This window comes from Monocercomonoides exilis (assembly GCF_001643675.1).
Source record: "Monocercomonoides exilis strain PA203 chromosome Unknown scaffold59-495361, whole genome shotgun sequence".
Taxonomy (NCBI): domain Eukaryota; phylum Preaxostyla; order Oxymonadida; family Polymastigidae; genus Monocercomonoides; species Monocercomonoides exilis.
The window spans coordinates 115,148-133,774 of NW_027150604.1; the positions used below are offsets into that span (position 1 = coordinate 115,148).

An 18,627-nucleotide genomic window follows, 5' to 3' on the forward strand; every position below is an offset into this window, starting at 1 on the left:
ATTGCCTCAATTATCAAGATCACACAGCCATATTAAAATAAAATGATATCTCAGGTTATGATTTTTAAGGATTTGATGATTGTGTTTATTGTTTTGATATTATTGTCTTTTTGTTTATATCATTCAGAGGATAATTGGCTCATCTAACATTCATCAAAGTTTTGTCGGACATTTCTTCACACCAACTGAAAATGATATCATTCTTGTCAAGGTATTTTATTTTTCAAAAATTATTCATTGAAAAAATGTTTTTTTATTATCTTCTTAACTGCTAAATTGGTAATTTGATAAATTTAGAGGGATGCTATTGTTCGCTTTCCATTTTTAAAAGAAACTGGAAATAAAAGAACAAAGCATTATCAACTGAATTGCGATTTTATTTCCGTCAAGCAACTTACTTGCCCATTAACCGGTCAATCAATGCTCCTCTTTCTTCTTCGATCAAGACACGTTCTTATTTTAGGTTTTTGCTTTTGTTCATATTTCAATACTGTTTGAGCTTTTTTTTCGAACTGTTTCAGCATATGATGAAAATAGCAATGAATTCGTTGAAAGGGGGATCATGCATGTCCCATGGGAGTATGTTAAGGATACACCTCTTCCTACTAACAGAATTGTGGTTCATAAAAGTAATTGCCTAATTTGTGTTTCTCTTGAGTATGACACAATCAACTTCATACAAATTTATTGGGCACTCAAAAAGCATGCGAAGTTATATGGAAATGGCGAATGCGCAACATCTATGTATAACAGACAAGCATTTCATCCTTTCGAAGTTCTTCTTCAGCAGGCAGTTCCGATAAAGATCCCATCCGCGCGAATTATTGATTTTTCCTTTACATACTTTCCTTCAGGATTACTTAATCAGAAAAGCATAAGCGCTATGCGACATCAAGAAACTCTTCCGATTGCAATGACGCAAAGCAAAGAATGGTGCTCAACATACCCTTTTCAGATACAAATTGATGAAAAAGAGTCAAAAATCTACAACAGTTATGCCATCGCTCCAATTCAAGAAGAAAAGCGGATTCGCGATCGGATATGCGATACTTTTATGGGGGACTCTGACTTTGACAAGCCGTTGTCGTTTCTTCCCATTCGCACGGGAATCGCAATCGCCTTCTGCAACATCGCCTCGCAGCTATCTCAATATGCCCATCTTCGGTCAGCCACGCTTGCATTGTCATTGCGAAACAACCTTTTGGGCATTCCTGTGCGACACACGCTGTCGTTTTCCTCGTTTGCTCCGCCGTTCTATCAGACAGCAAGAGGAATCCATTCGATGGCGTTTATTCGGTCGCTTCAGGCTGTGCTGGAAAAGAATGCTGCATTCGAAGCAAAAAGGCGTCTGACAGGCAAAACGAAACGGGCAGATGAGAATTCCAGTTCGTCTGATTTCCAATCGAGAGAAAGTGAAAAGAAGAAAGAGGAAACGCCATTCCAGTTGGATCTGGTTAATTACTCAGGTTACAGTTCAAGCAGAGAAAAGCCAAAATTGGACAATCCTGAATTCTCCGAACGCGACAGGAAAAGGCTGCTCGATGATTCCAGTCATTGTTCTCCTTTAAGGGATAAAACAAACAATTTTCCTTTGAACATGCTCCAACCAATTACTTCATCATTCGTTCCACAAATTCAGCCACCAAATCAGCATGTCCCTTTCAGTAATAATGGTCTCAATCTTCTTCCTTCAAGTCCTCTGCTTCCTTCTCTTCCTTCTCCTAGCACTTTTGCTGCTTCTTTTCCATCATTTGACTTTTCGTCAACTCTTCTTCGACCTCCTAATATGCATGAATCACCATCTCCTTCCTCTTCTTCCTCTTCATCATCTTCTTCCTCTTCTTCCTCTTCTTCTGTTGAGTGTCTTTCTTCTGATTCATCACCATCCAAAAAAATGTCTTCCAGCAGCAATCTTCACACTCTTCCGCTTGGCTTCTCTCAATCCAACCAGCTTTTGTGCTTTCTCACTTTCGACCGTCTTCTTCAGTCTGCCTTTGCAATCAGCCCAAAAGACATCGAAACTCTTTCTGTCGAGTCGAAGCTTCTGTCCTATTCATCTGCTCTGCTCGAAGAAGAGGAAGAGGGAAGCCTGCGGATTCCGCCGCTGGCTGAGCAAAATAAGCATCCTCTTCAGCTTTTGCTGGGCCCCTCTGCTTCTTCTGCTTCATCCTCAGGGCATTCGACGCGGCTGGCCGACGCGTTGAATGCAGAGCTGTATAATTCTTGCACACTTCCTCTGTCTTACCTGAACATGCTCTCTTCTACCTCTGATAGCTCCAATGATTCCATTAGTTCCAGTAACTCCAGCAAACTTGGCGGCAAAGAAAACGAAGCAGAGCTGTCTTTGCTGGTACCGCCTCATTTGAGTCAGAGTGAATTGCAGCAGATGCAGTCGCCGTGTCATCCACCTTTTGGCGCTGTGATTGGATTTCCTTCGCTGAACAGTCAAGTTTCCTCAGAAACGACTGCATTCAATGTGCAGGATGAGTCGGCAGGGAGAGTAGGCACACATTCCATGGGTTTTGATACGCTCTCACCTTCCAGCAAAGAAATGAATGTGTCTTCAAGCAGCACAAGTTCTGCTGGTTTTATCTCTGCGAAGGAAGCTGAGATGCGCAGGAGATGGCGGGCAGTGGAGAAATATCGCAAGGCGCTGGCGCATCTGATCCGTCCGGTGATGTCACACAGCGACGCCCTTCATCTACCGATGCACTGCCACACGCTCCTCTCTCACCCAACCATCGACGGCGGAGTGCTGCTTGTGTGGAACGGCGGGCTGTCGTTGGTCGTGGGCAGGAAAATCTCAGAATACAATGTCAATTTTGGGACGCATCAGACAAAATGTGTTTGCCATTCGAGCAGCTCAAATGGTTCGTCATGTTCGCCAAATGCCAAGTCGCTAAAGTCTTCCAATTCCCCCACCCTGAATTCGCAGTTCATTCTAACCAATTCTCCTCTTCATTCGTCTCTGTCACCGTCTCCCATTCAGCCATCGCTCGCATCACAGCCATCTTCTTCCTCTGCCAGCAGAAATACCACCAAACAAAGCGATTTTGAAAGACAGATGTTGCAGCTGAAGAAGGATTCTCGCAAAATCAGCGGCTATTTGGCTTCCATTCCGCAGTTCGCAATAGGTGCAGCACGACCAATCGAAACAATGGGATATTCGCCTCATTTCAGCAAGTTCTGTGCAGACAACAGCAGCCTCACCCGCCCTGTCGAATTCGTAGTGTATGAAAAAGATGGCGCACCCGTTTTTGCGCCTCTGCTCGTGTGCAATCGACAGGGTCAGCTTTCTCTGGTGAATGTGGCTGTACCGCCGCGCTTGTCATCAAGCATCCCAATCGGCTGTTGTGCTCCTCCGTCTTCTCTTCTCAGCGTGTTGGAAGTCAATTGGCAGCTATTTTTTGTTCCTTCAAGTAGCTCTCAGCTTCAAGCAAATGAAGTAGCATCTGCTGGAACAGCTAATAACACTAATTCCAGTTTCCCTCGTTTGACTTCCACTTCTTGTTCTCCATCGAAGTCTCCTTCTCGTCCAGCAGCTCGGCCATCTTTAGTTGCTGGCTGTTCTTTTGCCCTTTCTGTCCTTTCATCTGGATTTGGTGGCTATGGCTCCTTCAAAACAGTCCTTGTGCATTTCCCGCTGGCTGCTGTCTCAATCGCCAAAAAGAACTCATTTCCTTCTCTTTTCCAAACAATACCTAAACAGCAGAAATCACCAGAAGAGTCAAATTATGAATCTTCTTTAAATGCTCTTGCTATTCATCCTTCTATCTCTCAATCTGCTTCTCTTGTTGAAATGCTCTCATCTTCATTGTCATCATCAACAACAACAACTTCTTCTTCTTCTTCTTTGCCTGAGGTACCTCGCTACCATTTAGTCAAGCGAGTGAAGCAGTCTTCACGCAATGTCAAGCAGATTCACTCTGCGTATCTGCGCAATCTGAGTCCTGTGTCAGACTCTGTGCTCTTCCGCATGCCGTGTGACTCTTCCATCAGCCCCGTTTTCTCTCCCTCTTTCTTCCGCAACACTGTTCAACTGGCACTCGACTCCATTTTCTTCTCTTCCTCGCTGGCTGTTCAGCCTTTTCATTGCAGACCGTTTCTGTCTGAAGACATTGTGAATCAAATTAATGCAACCTTCCATGAATATGACAGGATTGATAGGCAGCGGATGAAAGCAGGAATTTGGGATGCTTCTTTTGAGCAAACAGGAAATTCTCATGTATTTTTTGAGAGCAATGAAATGAAATCTTCTCAGTTAAGTTCTTTGCAGCAGCATTTGCGCTGGTTTGCAACTGGCGGCATTTCTGAGCAGAGAAGAAAGGAGTTCGAAGGGCAGTTCATTCGTCGGTGCTTTCCTGCGCTGCCAGAACTGAATGCATATTCCCAGTTCAAGTGGCAGGCTCCCCACGATGCCGTTGCCACACTGGGTCTTCTCGGAGGCGTCGGAGAATTGTTGCAGCCGCATCAGAGCTTCCAGCGTGTTTCTGATTGCAATTGTAACGATATGAGCGAAGTTGATCCAGCGCTGTTCCATCTGCGCAGCAGAGGCCATCTGACGCTTTTCCAGCCGAAGTCAATCAACGCCAGATGTTTGGATGGCTGCATCACAACTGTGAAGAAGGTTTGGCTGGTATTTGATGAAGAAAGTGTTGAGCTGGACAGGATGAAGGATGGCTCATCGGTTACATCCAGTCTGCTCTTCTGTGCAAACAACTGTTCGGTAGGCTTGCACTTTTCCAGAATGAAGAGCAAAACGCACAGTATCACAGACCCTCAATTACCTTCTGACAGATATCTGAAGCTGGTGTCTCCGTTAATTGTGGATGAGCCATTGCTATGTGCCACTTCTCTGCTGAGAGTTAGCGTAGTGTTGCAATCAACTCAGAATTGCTCTGAAAATCCAAAAGAGTCTGTGGGTTCTCCATTGAAAACTACGATTCCTCCTTCGCCTTCGTTGATAAGCTCTTCACCTGAGCAAAGCATTTCAAAGGCAGAAATCTTGCAAAGACAAACAAAAGGAGAATTAAAAGATTTGTCGAGATGGAGTTCATCTTTCCATTTCTGTGCGACAAGATCATTCTGCCGGCTGGTCTCAACAAGAAGCAGAGCATCCAATAAATTGCAAAAAAAGCAAAGCAGTTGCGACTGGAGCCCGGCAAATGACGGCAGTTTTGTTGATTCGCTTTCAGAACTTCTTTCTGGAAAGCATGCAGAGCTCAAATGCTCCTCTGAGAGCATCAGCATTGACACTGTTGCTTCGACTCCGTTGTTTGAAGGAGAGATTGAAGCACAACTCAGAAGTAATACAACAGCTGATAATTCGCATTCCATGTGTATTCCTGTTGGATGGGCTGTTGCTGCTGTTTCTATCACATTCATTCAAAGAAGCAGCAAACAGCCAAAAGAAAGTTTTTCAAAATCGTTTTCTATCACATTTCTGTGTCTGTTGCATTTATCAACAAACGTGTCACACGATGCAATGGGCACAGATAAGAATGTTCTTTCATTCACCCCGCAAATTAGACTTGTTTCAATATTATCAACAACAGACACTGTCACAACACTTGATGTCACTCATCCACTGAATCAAGTGGACCAAGTTGAGTTGAATTCGTTTTCATTCCCTCTGATTTTGGCTGGAATTGTCACTCGAAAGAAATTGGAAAATTCACTTTGTAATTCAAGCTTATATCAGAACAGCAAGAGTTATTCAGTTCTGGCATTGCTCAATCCATTCGTGTGGGATGGATCTTGCCACACTGGAACTCGGTTGAAGTCTGTTCTGTCTCTTCCTCCTATCCCCACACTCCATCAATTGATTTTTGACTCTCAGCTGAAGACTCTTTTTGTTACGGAGTGTGGTGTTTCTGAATGCAATTCATGCCAAATGTCTGCAGACGGTTTGAGTAGAGCAGAGAATGGACAGAAAAAAGAGGGTAATTTGCCATTCAGAATCAGATTTCACTCTTCACTTGTCATTTTGAATAGTCGGTTTTTCTGTGATGATATTTCGCTGCATCTGTTTGGCCATCATATAAAGAGAGCCGAAAAAGCTCTCTTCACTGCAGAATCGCTTGCTCTCTCTTCTGTTGCCTTTCTAAGTGGTTGCTGTTCAAAAGAGTCAAATCTGACCGATTCGACTGGTAATTATGCATCCACTTTAGACTCATCTGGGTTGAGTTGTTCTTCCAAAAATGAATTTATTGTTGTATTTGGCACAAGAGGAGGGCTCTTCTGTTCCATTCCTTTGCGTTCTTCTGTTTTATCTCAAAATCATAAAAATAGTATATCTGCTTCTTCTTCTGCTTCTTCTTCAGATAATCTTTCTATCAATACATCAGTTCCATATATTCTTGATTTGGAATTGTCCAACATGACAATTGAGCAAATATGTCAATCTCCAGTTACAGTTAGCAACCAATCAGACACAATCTGCCGAGTAGAGGCACTTAGGCAAACTGCTATTTATGCATCTTCAGACAGTCAACAGCAAAAGATTAACTCTTCAGATGCAATGGATAATCCTGTTTTCAATGCAAGAATATTCCACTGCTCTGCGTCTGTGATTGCTGTATTTGGAGGCACAACTGTGTGGGTGGGTGAGTCTTGCAGAGGCAGAATAAGGCTCACTCGGATCAGAAATATTACAGCCATCTCAGCTGCCCCAATTCTGAATCCAAATGGTGTTCTTAGTCTGATCCTTCCATCAACTGCAAATGAATGGATTGCTTCGCTTCTTCCACCTCCGATCGATTCTGATGAGCAGGAGACGCCATCCATTCCTCAAAGTGATGATCCAGAAAAAGAATCGAAAGCAGCTGATGTTTCAGATCTTCCTTCTAAATCGAATTTACTTAGCGCTCCATTTTCCGCTCCTTATCAATATTCTCGTCTTTTTGACTTTTTGCAGCCTGGGACGTTACACGATGCATACACTTCCATTCGCATTGGAAATATGATCACATCTCATGTTGCTTCAATTGATGTTTCAAAAATACCAAAGTGTGACCCAGAGCATAAACAGGATGAGCTTGCTTCAGTTTCTTGTTCGATAAATAAGCAAGAAATAATCAAAACAGAAAATGGAACTGAGGAAGCATTTAAAGAATTGAAAGAAATAAACCAAGCAAAAGAAAATGTTTGCTTATCTGAAGAAACAGAGAGAAATATTAAACTTTCAGAAAAGTTATCTGCAGATGACTTATTTTTATTGTCATCATCAAAAGATTCGTTGAAAAGCACTCAAAGTGAAATTTCAAGTGGAGATCAAAAAAGTTCCTCGTTTGAGGAGCAAAGTTCGCCGGTTCAGAATCAATCAGATTCGACAACTTCAACAAAATGTCCCATCTCTCATGCCCAATCTTCTTGTGTTAGCGATCACATTTCATTGTCTGATTCATCAAGTCCTTCAAAATGCATGTCAAGTATGGCAAATGCTTCGATAGCAGAAGATCAAATCCATTCATTGTCAGTGCCGACTGTGACATCTTCATCACACAAAAGCTCGCCCTCTCTTCAGCAAACATCAGATCCTACCACTTCTCCGGGCTGGCAGTGGAAGAAGACATTCCAGATTTCTGGAACGCCTCTGCAAGTTGCACACTGTGATCCACTTGGAATCTCGTTTGTGGTGTCTGTCAATCACGGGAAGCCTCTTCAGTACAACTTGAGTGCTATTGACCATTTGACTGACAGCGTGTACAACATCCTGAGTGATTCAGAGTCAATGTTTATGCCAACATCCATAGCTTCTCTCCCCACACTCTTCTTTCCTTTTCCTGTTGTTTCATTTTACTCTGATCAAAGCTCAAATCAGGCAGGTTCTGTTGATCCCGCGGAAACGTCTTCTTGTGACTCACCTTCCACATTCTCTTATGCCAAAGATGGGTATTTTATGGCGCAGTTTGCCATTGGTTATTCTCTAAGCAGCGATGTGATGCTGGAGAAAGAAGGATCAAAGAGGAGACATCTTGCTGATTGGGCAATACTTGGCCAGAAGGAGTTGTGCGGATCTCATATCGCTGGGTTCAAAACAGTGGCATCACAGTTGCAGCCGAAAAAGGTTTTAAAGCGAATCGTCGAGAAGATAAGAGAAAGTGATACCCTTTCTGCAATGTTCTCAGCTTCTGTTGGAAAGCCACATTCAGAACAGCCAAGTCGGATGAAAGAAACACAAAGCAAGCAGAATGAGCAGACAGAAGAGAACAAAGAACAGAAAAATATTTCAGAAACATTTAATGAGGAAGCAGAATTGGATGATGAAAATCAAGAGGATGTTAACGATGTTGAGAAAAGGAAAGAGCAGCTTCTGAGTCGCGATGAGAAAGTTTTGGCACCTCGTTGTGACTGCCTTGATGAAGATGACGATTACATCAAATGCGACACGGACAGTGATTCATCGTGGTGCTTTGAGTTGAGAAGGGATGGTGAGGATGAAGATGAAGATAAAAACAAAAAAGGAGCAAAAAGAAGTTCGGAAAGTGATAACTTTGAAGCATTTGATGATGATCTATTTGATTCAACAGATCAGCAGCAGAATCAAGCGCATTCTCAAACAGTTGAAATTGGGGAAAGTGGCAGTTCAGGACACCAAAGAAACAAAAAGCACACTCATTCGCAGTCGCAGAAGCAGAACACACCGCGCGAAGTTGCCCAGCTGAAGAGTCAGCAGCTTGGAGAAAAGAACGGAGGATCGTTGTGTATTTATCAGACCTTCTTCAATCGCTCTACAATCAGCAAGCCCATCACCTTCTGCATCCATCGCTATGAAGCAGCCCATCCAGTCACATCCATCACAACAGCAGACAACGGGCGCTTCCTTCTTTTCTCTTCTGGCTGCACTGCATTCTTTGTGGATCTCCATCGCCCTGCTTTTGAAAGACGCCCGTTTTGCTTCCTTGAAGCACGCTATCCAATCCGATCGCTGACACCCTTAGTAAACAGAGACGCACCTTCCGCAAAAAGAGGCATTGGAGCGAAAGGAGGTCATCTCGATGCAGTCGCAGGACGATCAGAAAATGAAAAATGTCAGGTGCACTTCCAAAATGGCTTCCATAATGCTTCTTTGAATAGTGATGATCCAAGTTTCTTGACATCTGGCTCGGATTCTTCTCAAACGGACAGAAGTTCTTCAATGTGTAATACCGCTGCATCTGATCAGATGAATGCTTCATCAATCATTTTAACTGTTACACCTCCGATTGCCTCGCCAATCTGGCTTTTCAAAAGATTGAAACAATCTTTCAGTGCTAAACAACAGCGAAATCCACAAACCACCCCAAATACGCATAAATCAAATAAATATCCTTCTTCTTTGGCAGCCAATCAAATTCCTTCGGGTGGAAAAGAAATAAAATTTAATCATTTTCTTTCTGTGCCAATTTCAGTGCCATCTTCTGCAAAAGAGAACAGCAGTTCAGATGGAGCAGACGATAAAGAAGATATTCAGACTTCAACAACAACAGAACGTAATCATATTCATCCAGCCCAACACTCTTCAGTCACTCCTTCTGAAACGCCTTCGTCTCTTTCCTCGTCGCTGGACACGCCTTCCTCTGGTCTTTCTCCATCTCCTTCTTCAGCAGCATCGTCGCAATCACCTTCAAATTTGCCAATGGCTTCATTTGCTCGACCAATCCATGAGCCAATGCACCGTCAGACGTTGTCTCATCATCTTCAGCCTGATGAAATGTTCAACAGAAGCTTTTCTCGCAGATTAGAAGTGGTCAGCCCAAGACAGCTTCAACGAAGACAATTGGTTTTGTCTCGCCCATCTGAGAATGAAAGCAATTTGCGCATTGAATTTGCTGATATTTCCAGAGAACATTCAAAAAGAAAACGGGATGACAGCAATCATCATCAACATGGACATCACCATAACAGTCAGCATCCGCATTTGCATGGACAAGAAGGCTCGCCAAAAAGAGGACTTGCAGAAAGATTCAACTACAGCTGTGCAACCATCGCATATCCGCCTCGTCCACCATCGCTTACGGTAAATAAAGGAAAAGAACAAAGCACACAGGTGCATTCTTTAAAAGCACCTCAACCTGTTCAAGTGCCAACTTCACCACTAGCAGCATTGGAAGCGTCTGCAACATCGACAATCTCAACAGGGCAGCCAAATAATGAAGCCAGAACTCAAGGAGATCCAACAAGCATAGCAAGTCCAATGCAAGCAGAGCAAAGTGCTGTTCATTCATCAGCAGAAATCTCAGTACAGCCAAATGTTGGTCTGGAGCAGTCAGTTGCATCAATTCTTCCTCACTCATTGACTCAAGCAGCTGATTCATCGTTTCTGCTACCATCTGTTTATTCCTCTGTTTCTGAGGGAATGGCTGGATCTGCTCATCACTTTACAAATCTTGTGCAGCAAGCTGGTGCTTGTGCTCTTCCATTGTCTGAACAGCATATTCCATCGCTTTCTTCAGCACATGAATTTAATGGGACTGAATCTCCCAATCTGAATGTCGACTATGCCTCTTCCATCCCGTTGGAGAAAGCCTTCGCATTGAATGGCTCTTCGACTGGTTGGTGGAACCGCCCTGAATGTTTGGAGGAAGCCCTTCAAACGCTTCCTGGGTGGAGGAAACTGCCTCCGTTGTATGTTGCAGCAGAGGTGGAGTATGACGGTGTTGTTGTGTATGAAGTGTACCGTCAGCGTGCTGCTCTGCCAACTAACACCTCGTATGTCCCCACTCATCAGTTAGCTGAGTTCGAAGAGTCTCGCAAAATGTCTTCTTTTCATAAACAGCTCAATTCTCATTTTGATGCTTCAAGCACACAACATCCCAGTGCCTCTTCAGCCAGTCCCCCACACCCAGCAATCATCCATCCTCCTGCTACTTTTGCTCCATCGTTGAACTCAGCTCAAAAAAGTTCTATAAGATCGAAAAACTTGTTTCTTTTGTCTCGAATGAGAACATACCTCACCCCGCCGTATGTGCTGAAAGCCTGTGTGCGCAATTGTTCAGTGGAACCAACAATTTCTCATTCATCATCTTCATCTTCGCTTCCTTTATCCAAAGCACATTCATCCTTACAGAAAGTTCGCCTTTCACTCAGGACGAGTCTGGAGTATGTTGCGCAGTATGACTCCCATCCGTTGCTCACCTCTCTCTTCCCCTTCTTTGAAGACCACCTCAATCCTTTTGCAGAAACAGAGTGGTATTACTTTGTGGGTTCGCGCCCTGTTGCCAAGGATTACACAGCCAGGCGCTTGATGGGTGTTTCTGCGATGGAATCGGGAATGATTGCAATCTCCGAAACAGACGGAACAACCACGTTTGCAAAGATGCCTCTTCAAATGCATTCGGGTGTGAGATTTTGGATCGAGGAAAGACTGAGATATTTGCGATGGAAGGAGAAAAAAGAAAAGATCAGCAAAAGAAAAGACAGAAAGATTACTAAAAAACGCAACTCTCATGTTATGTTAGACAGCTGCAGCTGTTCGGAACTTGATGAATTTGATGACAGCAGTTTCAGCGAAGAATCAAGCGAATCAGAGGACGAAAGCGAAGATAGCGAAGAAAAAGATGATCAGCTATTTTACCTCAGAAACGAAGGAATTGTGTCAGAAAAGGATACCGTTCCGTGTTTCTGTCCGCGCTGCATGCGAACCCCTCGGCTGTACACTGACCGAGTGTCAGGTGCTGCAAGGAGCCATCGATCTACACTCTCAAGCGCTGCTGGCAAGGCAATGAACTCGTTTGTCGACGACGAAACGGAAGAGCATCTGTTGCGTTCTCTTCGTGTCGAAAGTGGAGTCTTTGAAGATTTCATGGAGCTAACAAATAGCTCGTCTCAGGAGCTCCACAATCTTGTTACTCTTGTTCCTATCACAAACTTCAAAACAAACAGCATCACAGTCAAAATACATTCAATTGAGCCTCAAATTGGAAGTGAATTGCTTCCTGTTCCACCGGCATCACATAACGACACAATGTCCATCCAACGCCCGACGCTCTGCCAGCACACCCTTCGATTTGCCTTCTCCCGTTTGAGTCGTCTTCCTCTTCTTTTCGTCTCTTTGGATGGAGCAGTGCGTCTAGCTTCTCCGTGCAGCAGCTCAACACACCGCTCTTTTGCAGCAATGCAAGTTCAAACAATAAACAACCTCCTTCGCGATCTCTTTCCTCGAACACACCTGCAGCATCAGCAGCAACACCAGAAAGAGAGCACTTCTGATTCTCCTCAGTCATCTCCGCTCCGCCGTCTTGCTGAAAGAATCCAGTCGCCTGAGTTGCTGTTCGATATCGCACAGAGAGAGCTTGACGAGCAGGAGCAGAAGTCAGCAAATGCCAATCTTTTAACCTTAGCCACAGCTCGCTCCGCATCTGATCCCTTCAAAACGATTTCTCAGCCTCCACCTTTCCACTTTTCTTTGGGTTCGTGTCAGATTCCTCGGGTTATCATTGATGAAGAGTCTTGTGGCAAAAGCAATTTTTCATAAATATGTGCATACTTTACTCGAAATGAATCGTGCTGCTTGTTAGTGTTGTAAATTAATAATAATTGTTATATAATCATTTCATTATTATGTAATTTGTTTTTGATTTGCTAAAATAGAAAATGTTATCCGCATGAATCACAGCATTGATGTGTTGACAGATATATGATATACAGAAAAAACTCTTTTTGAAATGAAGAGACAAAAAAAACAAGTCAATGTGAATGTTTTTATTTTCTTCCCTATGAAAAAGAAACATAAGATACATAAGATAAATGGAACAAATTTTCAAAGAAAAAATGCAAACTTCGACGTATACGCTAGATTTGTGAATAAACAAATTAATTTTTCACAAATATATTTATTTGTAAGTTTTAAAAAAAATTTCAAACATATGCCATCCGTGAACAGTTTTAAATGGAGCACTTCTTTGTCCTACAGGAGTTGAAAAAGCGACCTCTTCAAAGGGTCCTGCCATTGCACCTCTTGGGAACCATCCAAGATCGCCTTTTGAAAAATGAATTGAGAATGTTACAAATTGCAAAATATTTCAAAACATTTCAAAAGAAAAGCAAAACCTCCATGTCTTGCTTTATCTTCTGAGTAATCTTTCGCCACATCTGGAAAGTTTTTTCCGGATTCTAGTTCTAATTATAAAGAAAATTATTCACAAAAGAAATTTTTGAAATAAAGTTGAAAACCAGCCAAAGCTTGAAGAATCTTCGATTGTTTTTCACACAAAATATGGCGTGCGTGAACTTGTTGTGTTCATTATTTTTTTAAATTTTAAAAAATGATTGAAAAAGCAATGCATTTAAAAATAACAAAAAAAATTTATGATTCAATAAAAATGTTAACACCATGAGTACATGGGGAAAGTCCTTTATCACTTGATATTGCTTTTGATTCTTTTTTTCCACTTCCTTTTGAACCTCTTTTACTCATTTTTTCAAAAAAATATCTTTTTTTGATCCATACCCTGAATATAAATTTCAATCAATATAGTTGAAGTGTTTTTTAATCGAAAGTTCAAGCTAAACTTTCGACTTTTTCTTTTGTTTTATCATCTTTTATTTTCACTTCAAGTTGTTGCATATCGGTATTATTTTGAGCTTTTCGATGGAAACATCAAATCCATCTCAAGGGAATGAAGATGATTTATTAATGAAAGTGAATGTGATTCATTTAAAGAAAATTGCTGATATAACTCTGCCTTGCAACGCAACACTTCTTGATTTAAAGATGGCAATTGCGTCATATCTTGGGCATTTTTCTGGTATGTTTTTATAATTTCAAATTTTTTAAAATAGCATATGTTCCAACAAATCTTGTTCAGAATATTTTGTTCCTACATGTTCTCAATTATTATTTTCATTTGAAGGAAGATATCTTCGATTTGATGAAAAAGCTCTGAAAGAATATGGTATTGATAATCGTAATAATCAAGTCTCACTTCATACCGGTATTCCACGGAAAATGAAAAAGCATTCATGTTCTTGCTGCTCCTCAGGAAAATCTCTGGATCTTGTTGCTGATTCTCAAATGGATTCAACTCCCAACGCTGCATTTGGGGTTGAATGAGTATTTTATCTGTTAATGTTTTCTGTTAGATTACTCGTTGTGTTTTTCGTTGATGATGGAAAGTATGTTTTTATTAATATCACAGTTTTGCTCTCATTTATTAAAACCAGTTAGGCATATGTTCCGTGAATCCCAATGTCAAAAAATTTTTTTTATTTGAAAACAAGAATGATGCTAAAACATTTTTGAATTTTTCCAAAAAAGAAGTTTTTAAAAGACAGTTTTTCCCACAAAAAATCTTTCAGCAGAAATAGAAATGATTGATTAATAAGTGCACAACAATAAATATCATGCAAAATCGTTTTTTCGGAATCAAAACGTTTTCTCACAAAAGAATATTTTCTTTCAGTGATCACAAAATAATTTGTTCTTGAAAAACAGAGTTTAATTTTTTTGTTCTGGTTACATCGTTCTTCTTTTGAGAGATGACAGAACAAGGTGCAATCACAGAGCAGCAGCCAGAACTTGCACAACAAATTTCTGAATGCAGGGAAAGAGGAAATGATTTATATAGACAACAAAATTTTGAAAAAGCAGTTGAAGTGTATTCAGAAGGACTCAATCTCGATTCTCATTCAATTCCACTTTTGGTGAATCGTGCGCTTGCAGAAATAAAATTGCATAAATTTACAAATGCTGTTCGAGATTGTACAGATGCTTTATTCCTTGATAGAACAAACGTGAAAGCACTTGTCCGACGAGCAATGGCATGGCGTGGAAAGCATAAGCCTCAATTTGCCCTTGATGATTTGAAGCAAGCTTCAAAGCAAGCTCCGAATAATATGGAAATTCAGCGACTGTTGAGAACAGTTGAACAAGAAATAGCAAATCAGCAGCAAGAAGAGGAAACCGTAAAGCAACTACTTGTAAATGAAACTCCAGAAACAAAGATTTTACGTGAATTACAAGAAGAGCTACCGCAAATGAGCGGAAAGCATCTTCGGCGTGGACTTTGGGCAGCCTGTGATCTTCTTTCAACTGATAAAAACAGAATATTTTTTAGAGCTATAAATGGTTTGCAAACGCTTCAAAGGTGCTTCGATAAGTGCCCCTTTGGATCTTTAACTACATTAACAGCGGCTGCCCAAGATGCTTCGTCAGCAGCTCAAGTGGCTACAGTTATGAATTTTCAGTCATTGTTGAATATTTTGAGGAAAGAACGGTGCACAGTTGAAGGAGATGGGGATCAAATTGTTGCATGTGCTCGTTTAATGAATGTGTGCTGTTCAAAGGAAGCGTTTCGTCAACAATTGTCAATGCAAATGTCACTTCAACTTGTTCAATCTCTTTTATGCCTCGTTCGACGCAACACGCCAACTCTTTGTGGCGAAATTGACAAAAAAGCAGGAGCTTTTCCAGCAACTTCTTCGCCTTCTCCTGTCAGTACGTTTCAGTCTTCTTTATTTTCAAATCAATACTCTTCAGCATCTCACACTTCATCAGCAATGCATTCCTTCCTCTCTTCATCTTCTGCTTCAGCGTCGGGATCATCATCATCTTCTTCTTCTTCTCAGCCTCTTTCATCTGCCTCTCAATCGCAACTGTCCTTTTTGTTTCGATGCCCTGTCAATATGTATGGCTCTCCAACTTTCTCTTTTGCTGCTGTTCCTTTCGCTCTTTCTGCGCTTGTTTCTCTTTCTGCTGATTCAAACTTTTCACTCGCTTTTCTCAACTGTGTCAAGGCAGACTCTTCTTCTTCTCCATCTCTCAAATCAGCAACATCCACAAGCTCTGACAGCGACTCATCTTCAAATGCATCCTCCACGACCACTTCCTCTGCTAATTCCACATCACTCACAACAACATCACAGCAACCTTCTCCTTCAATTGTCACTATTTTAGCACCTCTTCTGCAGTCACGCTCTTTCATTCTTTCACTTCTCACTTCATCTCTTTTCCTCCATCTTTCAAAAGATCCCCAGTTCCGCCCTGAGATTCTTCGAATTGCTCCTTCGATGCTTTCGTTTTTGTCTAATGGTCTCAATCAGCTCATGTCAATCATCTCATTCGTCAAAGAAAACGCAATGATGAATCCCTTCTCCACTTCAACACCTTCAAATTTCTCTCCTTCTCAGCTCCCTTCTTCGACTTCGTCGTTTTCAAATGCATCTTCTTCGTCTGGTTCGTTTTCTTCTCCATCACCAAACTCCATGGGCTTCGGTTCTGGGCCTACTGGCTCTGTCACGCCACGCGGAGTGCAAATACGATCACACCCTGCCTCGTCTGCAGTTGCCTCTCACATCGACGCTCTCTCTTCTGTGTATGGCACCCCTGGCTCTAATCAAGGAAAAGGGGCAGACAGTTTGCATTTATCTTTTCTTTGTTTAACATAATTCATATTCTTATTCAACATGTATTATTATTATTATAACTCTTACAATTGTTTTGTGTGTGAATCAATAATTGAATGATGAATAAATCAAATCACATATCAAACATTTATGTTTGCAGGACGACCATCACCTGGAATTCGGCATGCTTCTGTTGGAGGTGGAGCCTCAGTTCCTCCTCGTCCGTCGTCTGCGTCTTCAGCCTATGGCGGCTCTCAGACAGGAGCAGGCACTCTTTTGGTTGCGTCCACTTGTGCTGCGTTTGAGCACAGGGCGTCTACAACAGGACTTGTGTGGACACACGTCTCAGCAGCAGTGCCAAGCTGTTGGGAGGAAGAGATGGACAGATGCGGTTGGCGCGACACCTCCACACACAAAGAAGAGCGCGTGGTGGCTGCTGCTGATGGAGGCTTTTCCATTTGGCAGCTGATGAATGCTGCTGAACAAGGCGAGTTTGCTGAACGGTCAACGTCAATCTGCAACATTATGGCTGCTCTCGGAAATACAGCGCTCCTCCAGTCGTCACTTCCGAAGCTTCATCAGCTGGGCATCCTGAATGCAATGATGCCGGCTCTTGTGTCACCCACATTCATTCCTCAAATACATCCTGCACCAAACACGGCACAGCCCAACTCCACCTCTTCCCCTGGCTCAGCAGCAGGTACAGCGTTTGTCCCAACAATTCTTCCATATGCCGTCTCTTCTTCTGCTCTTGCCCTGCTTGCACGGCTTGCTGGGCATCCGCCAGTCGCTGAGGAAATGCCAGTTGCTCTTCTTCCAGTTCTTTTGCATGGATTGACTTCACCACCGCCAACAAGAGCCCATTCGGCACACATCATTGCTCTCTTTACGCGACATGTTCAGGCTGGAATATTACCGCTCATTCGTTTCCCCACCGCTTTTAGTCGCCTTTCACAAGTTGTTCGTGAAGGAAAAGACGACGAAGCAGGAAATGCTGCTGTTGCCCTGGCTGAGTGCGCGAAAGAAAAGGAAAGTTATTCTATTCTCAGAGAGTCTGGATGCCTCGAGTCTCTTGTTCATTCGATGCAGACAAGAAGCGGACACACTCAAAGAAATGCAGCCATTGCTCTTGCACGTGCCTCCCAAGACCCGCTTAATCTTCAGCGAGTGCGTACATTGCACGGAATTGAGCTGATGCACATGGTTAAAACAACAGAGCAAACATGATTTTTTTTCAATAAATTTGCTTTTTTAATTTCTATTTCAGCAATTTGACAGTACTTAAAACATTTTTTTTATAATTATTATTTTTCAAAAATAACTTAACATTTGAATTTTATGAATGAAAAAAGAAAATTAATTCATAATTGAAAAAAATCACATGATTATCACATGTGTTGTGCAGAAGGAAACAATACACCACAACCCAAATCCATCTTATTTGTGTTCTTTATGCTTTATTGTGTTGTTTAATAACTATTTCGGCAAATGCCAACTCCAGGCTTTGAAAAAATAAAAAAACAGAATTTATTGTGGAATTTTTCATTATTTAGGTCCAAAATGTTAATGAAAAATAGATATTTATCACAATTCAAACTTGGATGCATCCGCTCCATCGCCAGCTCCCAAAGAATCAGATTCATCTTCAGTTTCTTCATCATTTTCGTTTGAAACCTGTTCGTCACTATCGTCAGATTCTTCGGTTTCATCTTTTTCGGTTTCATCAATAACTTTTTCATTATTAACGAGCTTATGAACAAGCAATTTTTGAACGAAGTCTTCAAATTCAAGTGTCTCTGATCTTTTTTCAACAAAGCGAGTCACAAAGTCATCAATGAGATTTTCTTTAATACAATTTTTTGAAAGAGATTTAGAAAAACTTGACCAAGTGCTTTCAATCAAATTTGTTCAAATGCCACTTTCTGGATCCACAAAAATGTATTTGTGACAAACAGCGCAATGATCATAACCAAAGGATGATAAAGAGCTGTCGGCTTTCCACTCATCTGAGTAAATAGTTGATCCTGGAATTGTGATATCTTCGATTATTCGTATTTTTGTCTCTTTTTTTCTGTTTTTCACTCTCACAATCAAACATTTCCCTTTCTTTCTATCATGTTTTCTTTCTGTCATTCCAAATAACCATATCTGTTTCTTTCTTCTTCCTTTTCTCAACTTTCTTTTTCGTAGAATTGCTTCATCTGTTTCGATTGTTATTCCAGGATCACAAAGCTTTTCAAAAGATGTTGAACAGCAATCAATCATGCGTGCTCTTCCAATGGAACGAAAACACACAACAGT

The 18,627-nt window shown here is 41.7% G+C and overlaps 5 protein-coding genes across 5 annotated transcripts; 3 read left to right on the top strand and 2 right to left on the bottom strand.

The window, feature by feature from the left end:
• Positions 1-42: 42 nt before the first annotated feature.
• MONOS_8515 (uncharacterized protein) lies at positions 43-12,583 on the top strand (the record flags this gene model as incomplete). Its single annotated transcript, XM_067878932.1, has 4 exons — positions 43-54; positions 128-211; positions 298-463; positions 522-12,583. The coding sequence occupies 4 exons, from the start codon at positions 43-45 to the stop codon at positions 12,455-12,457; spliced, it is 12,198 nt and encodes a 4,065-aa protein (XP_067719734.1). The 3' UTR covers positions 12,458-12,583.
• Positions 12,520-13,426, bottom strand: MONOS_18274 (putative parvulintype peptidyl-prolyl cis/trans isomerase). The gene is made up of 6 exons (XM_067871278.1): positions 13,315-13,426; positions 13,156-13,212; positions 13,033-13,101; positions 12,847-12,961; positions 12,762-12,774; positions 12,520-12,696 (listed from the first exon to the last, which is right to left on the bottom strand). Exons 1-6 carry the CDS (start codon positions 13,397-13,399, stop codon positions 12,685-12,687), a joined length of 351 nt encoding a protein of 116 aa, XP_067719735.1. The 5' UTR covers positions 13,400-13,426; the 3' UTR covers positions 12,520-12,684.
• Positions 13,427-13,573: 147 nt separating this feature from the next.
• MONOS_8514 (uncharacterized protein) lies at positions 13,574-14,035 on the top strand (the record flags this gene model as incomplete). Its single annotated transcript, XM_067878931.1, has 2 exons — positions 13,574-13,730; positions 13,791-14,035. 2 exons carry the CDS (start codon positions 13,574-13,576, stop codon positions 14,033-14,035), a joined length of 402 nt encoding a protein of 133 aa, XP_067719736.1.
• A 373-nt stretch (positions 14,036-14,408) lies between these two features.
• Positions 14,409-17,761, top strand: MONOS_8513 (putative TPR repeat containing protein). Its single transcript, XM_067878930.1, has 2 exons — positions 14,409-16,336; positions 16,487-17,761. Exons 1-2 carry the CDS (start codon positions 14,461-14,463, stop codon positions 17,551-17,553), a joined length of 2,943 nt encoding a protein of 980 aa, XP_067719737.1. The 5' UTR covers positions 14,409-14,460; the 3' UTR covers positions 17,554-17,761.
• A 149-nt stretch (positions 17,762-17,910) lies between these two features.
• Positions 17,911-18,332, bottom strand: MONOS_8512 (uncharacterized protein; the record flags this gene model as incomplete). The annotated part of the gene is made up of 2 exons (XM_067878929.1): positions 17,911-18,127; positions 18,280-18,332. The coding sequence occupies 2 exons, from the start codon at positions 18,330-18,332 to the stop codon at positions 17,911-17,913; spliced, it is 270 nt and encodes an 89-aa protein (XP_067719738.1).
• Positions 18,333-18,627: the final 295 nt, after the last annotated feature.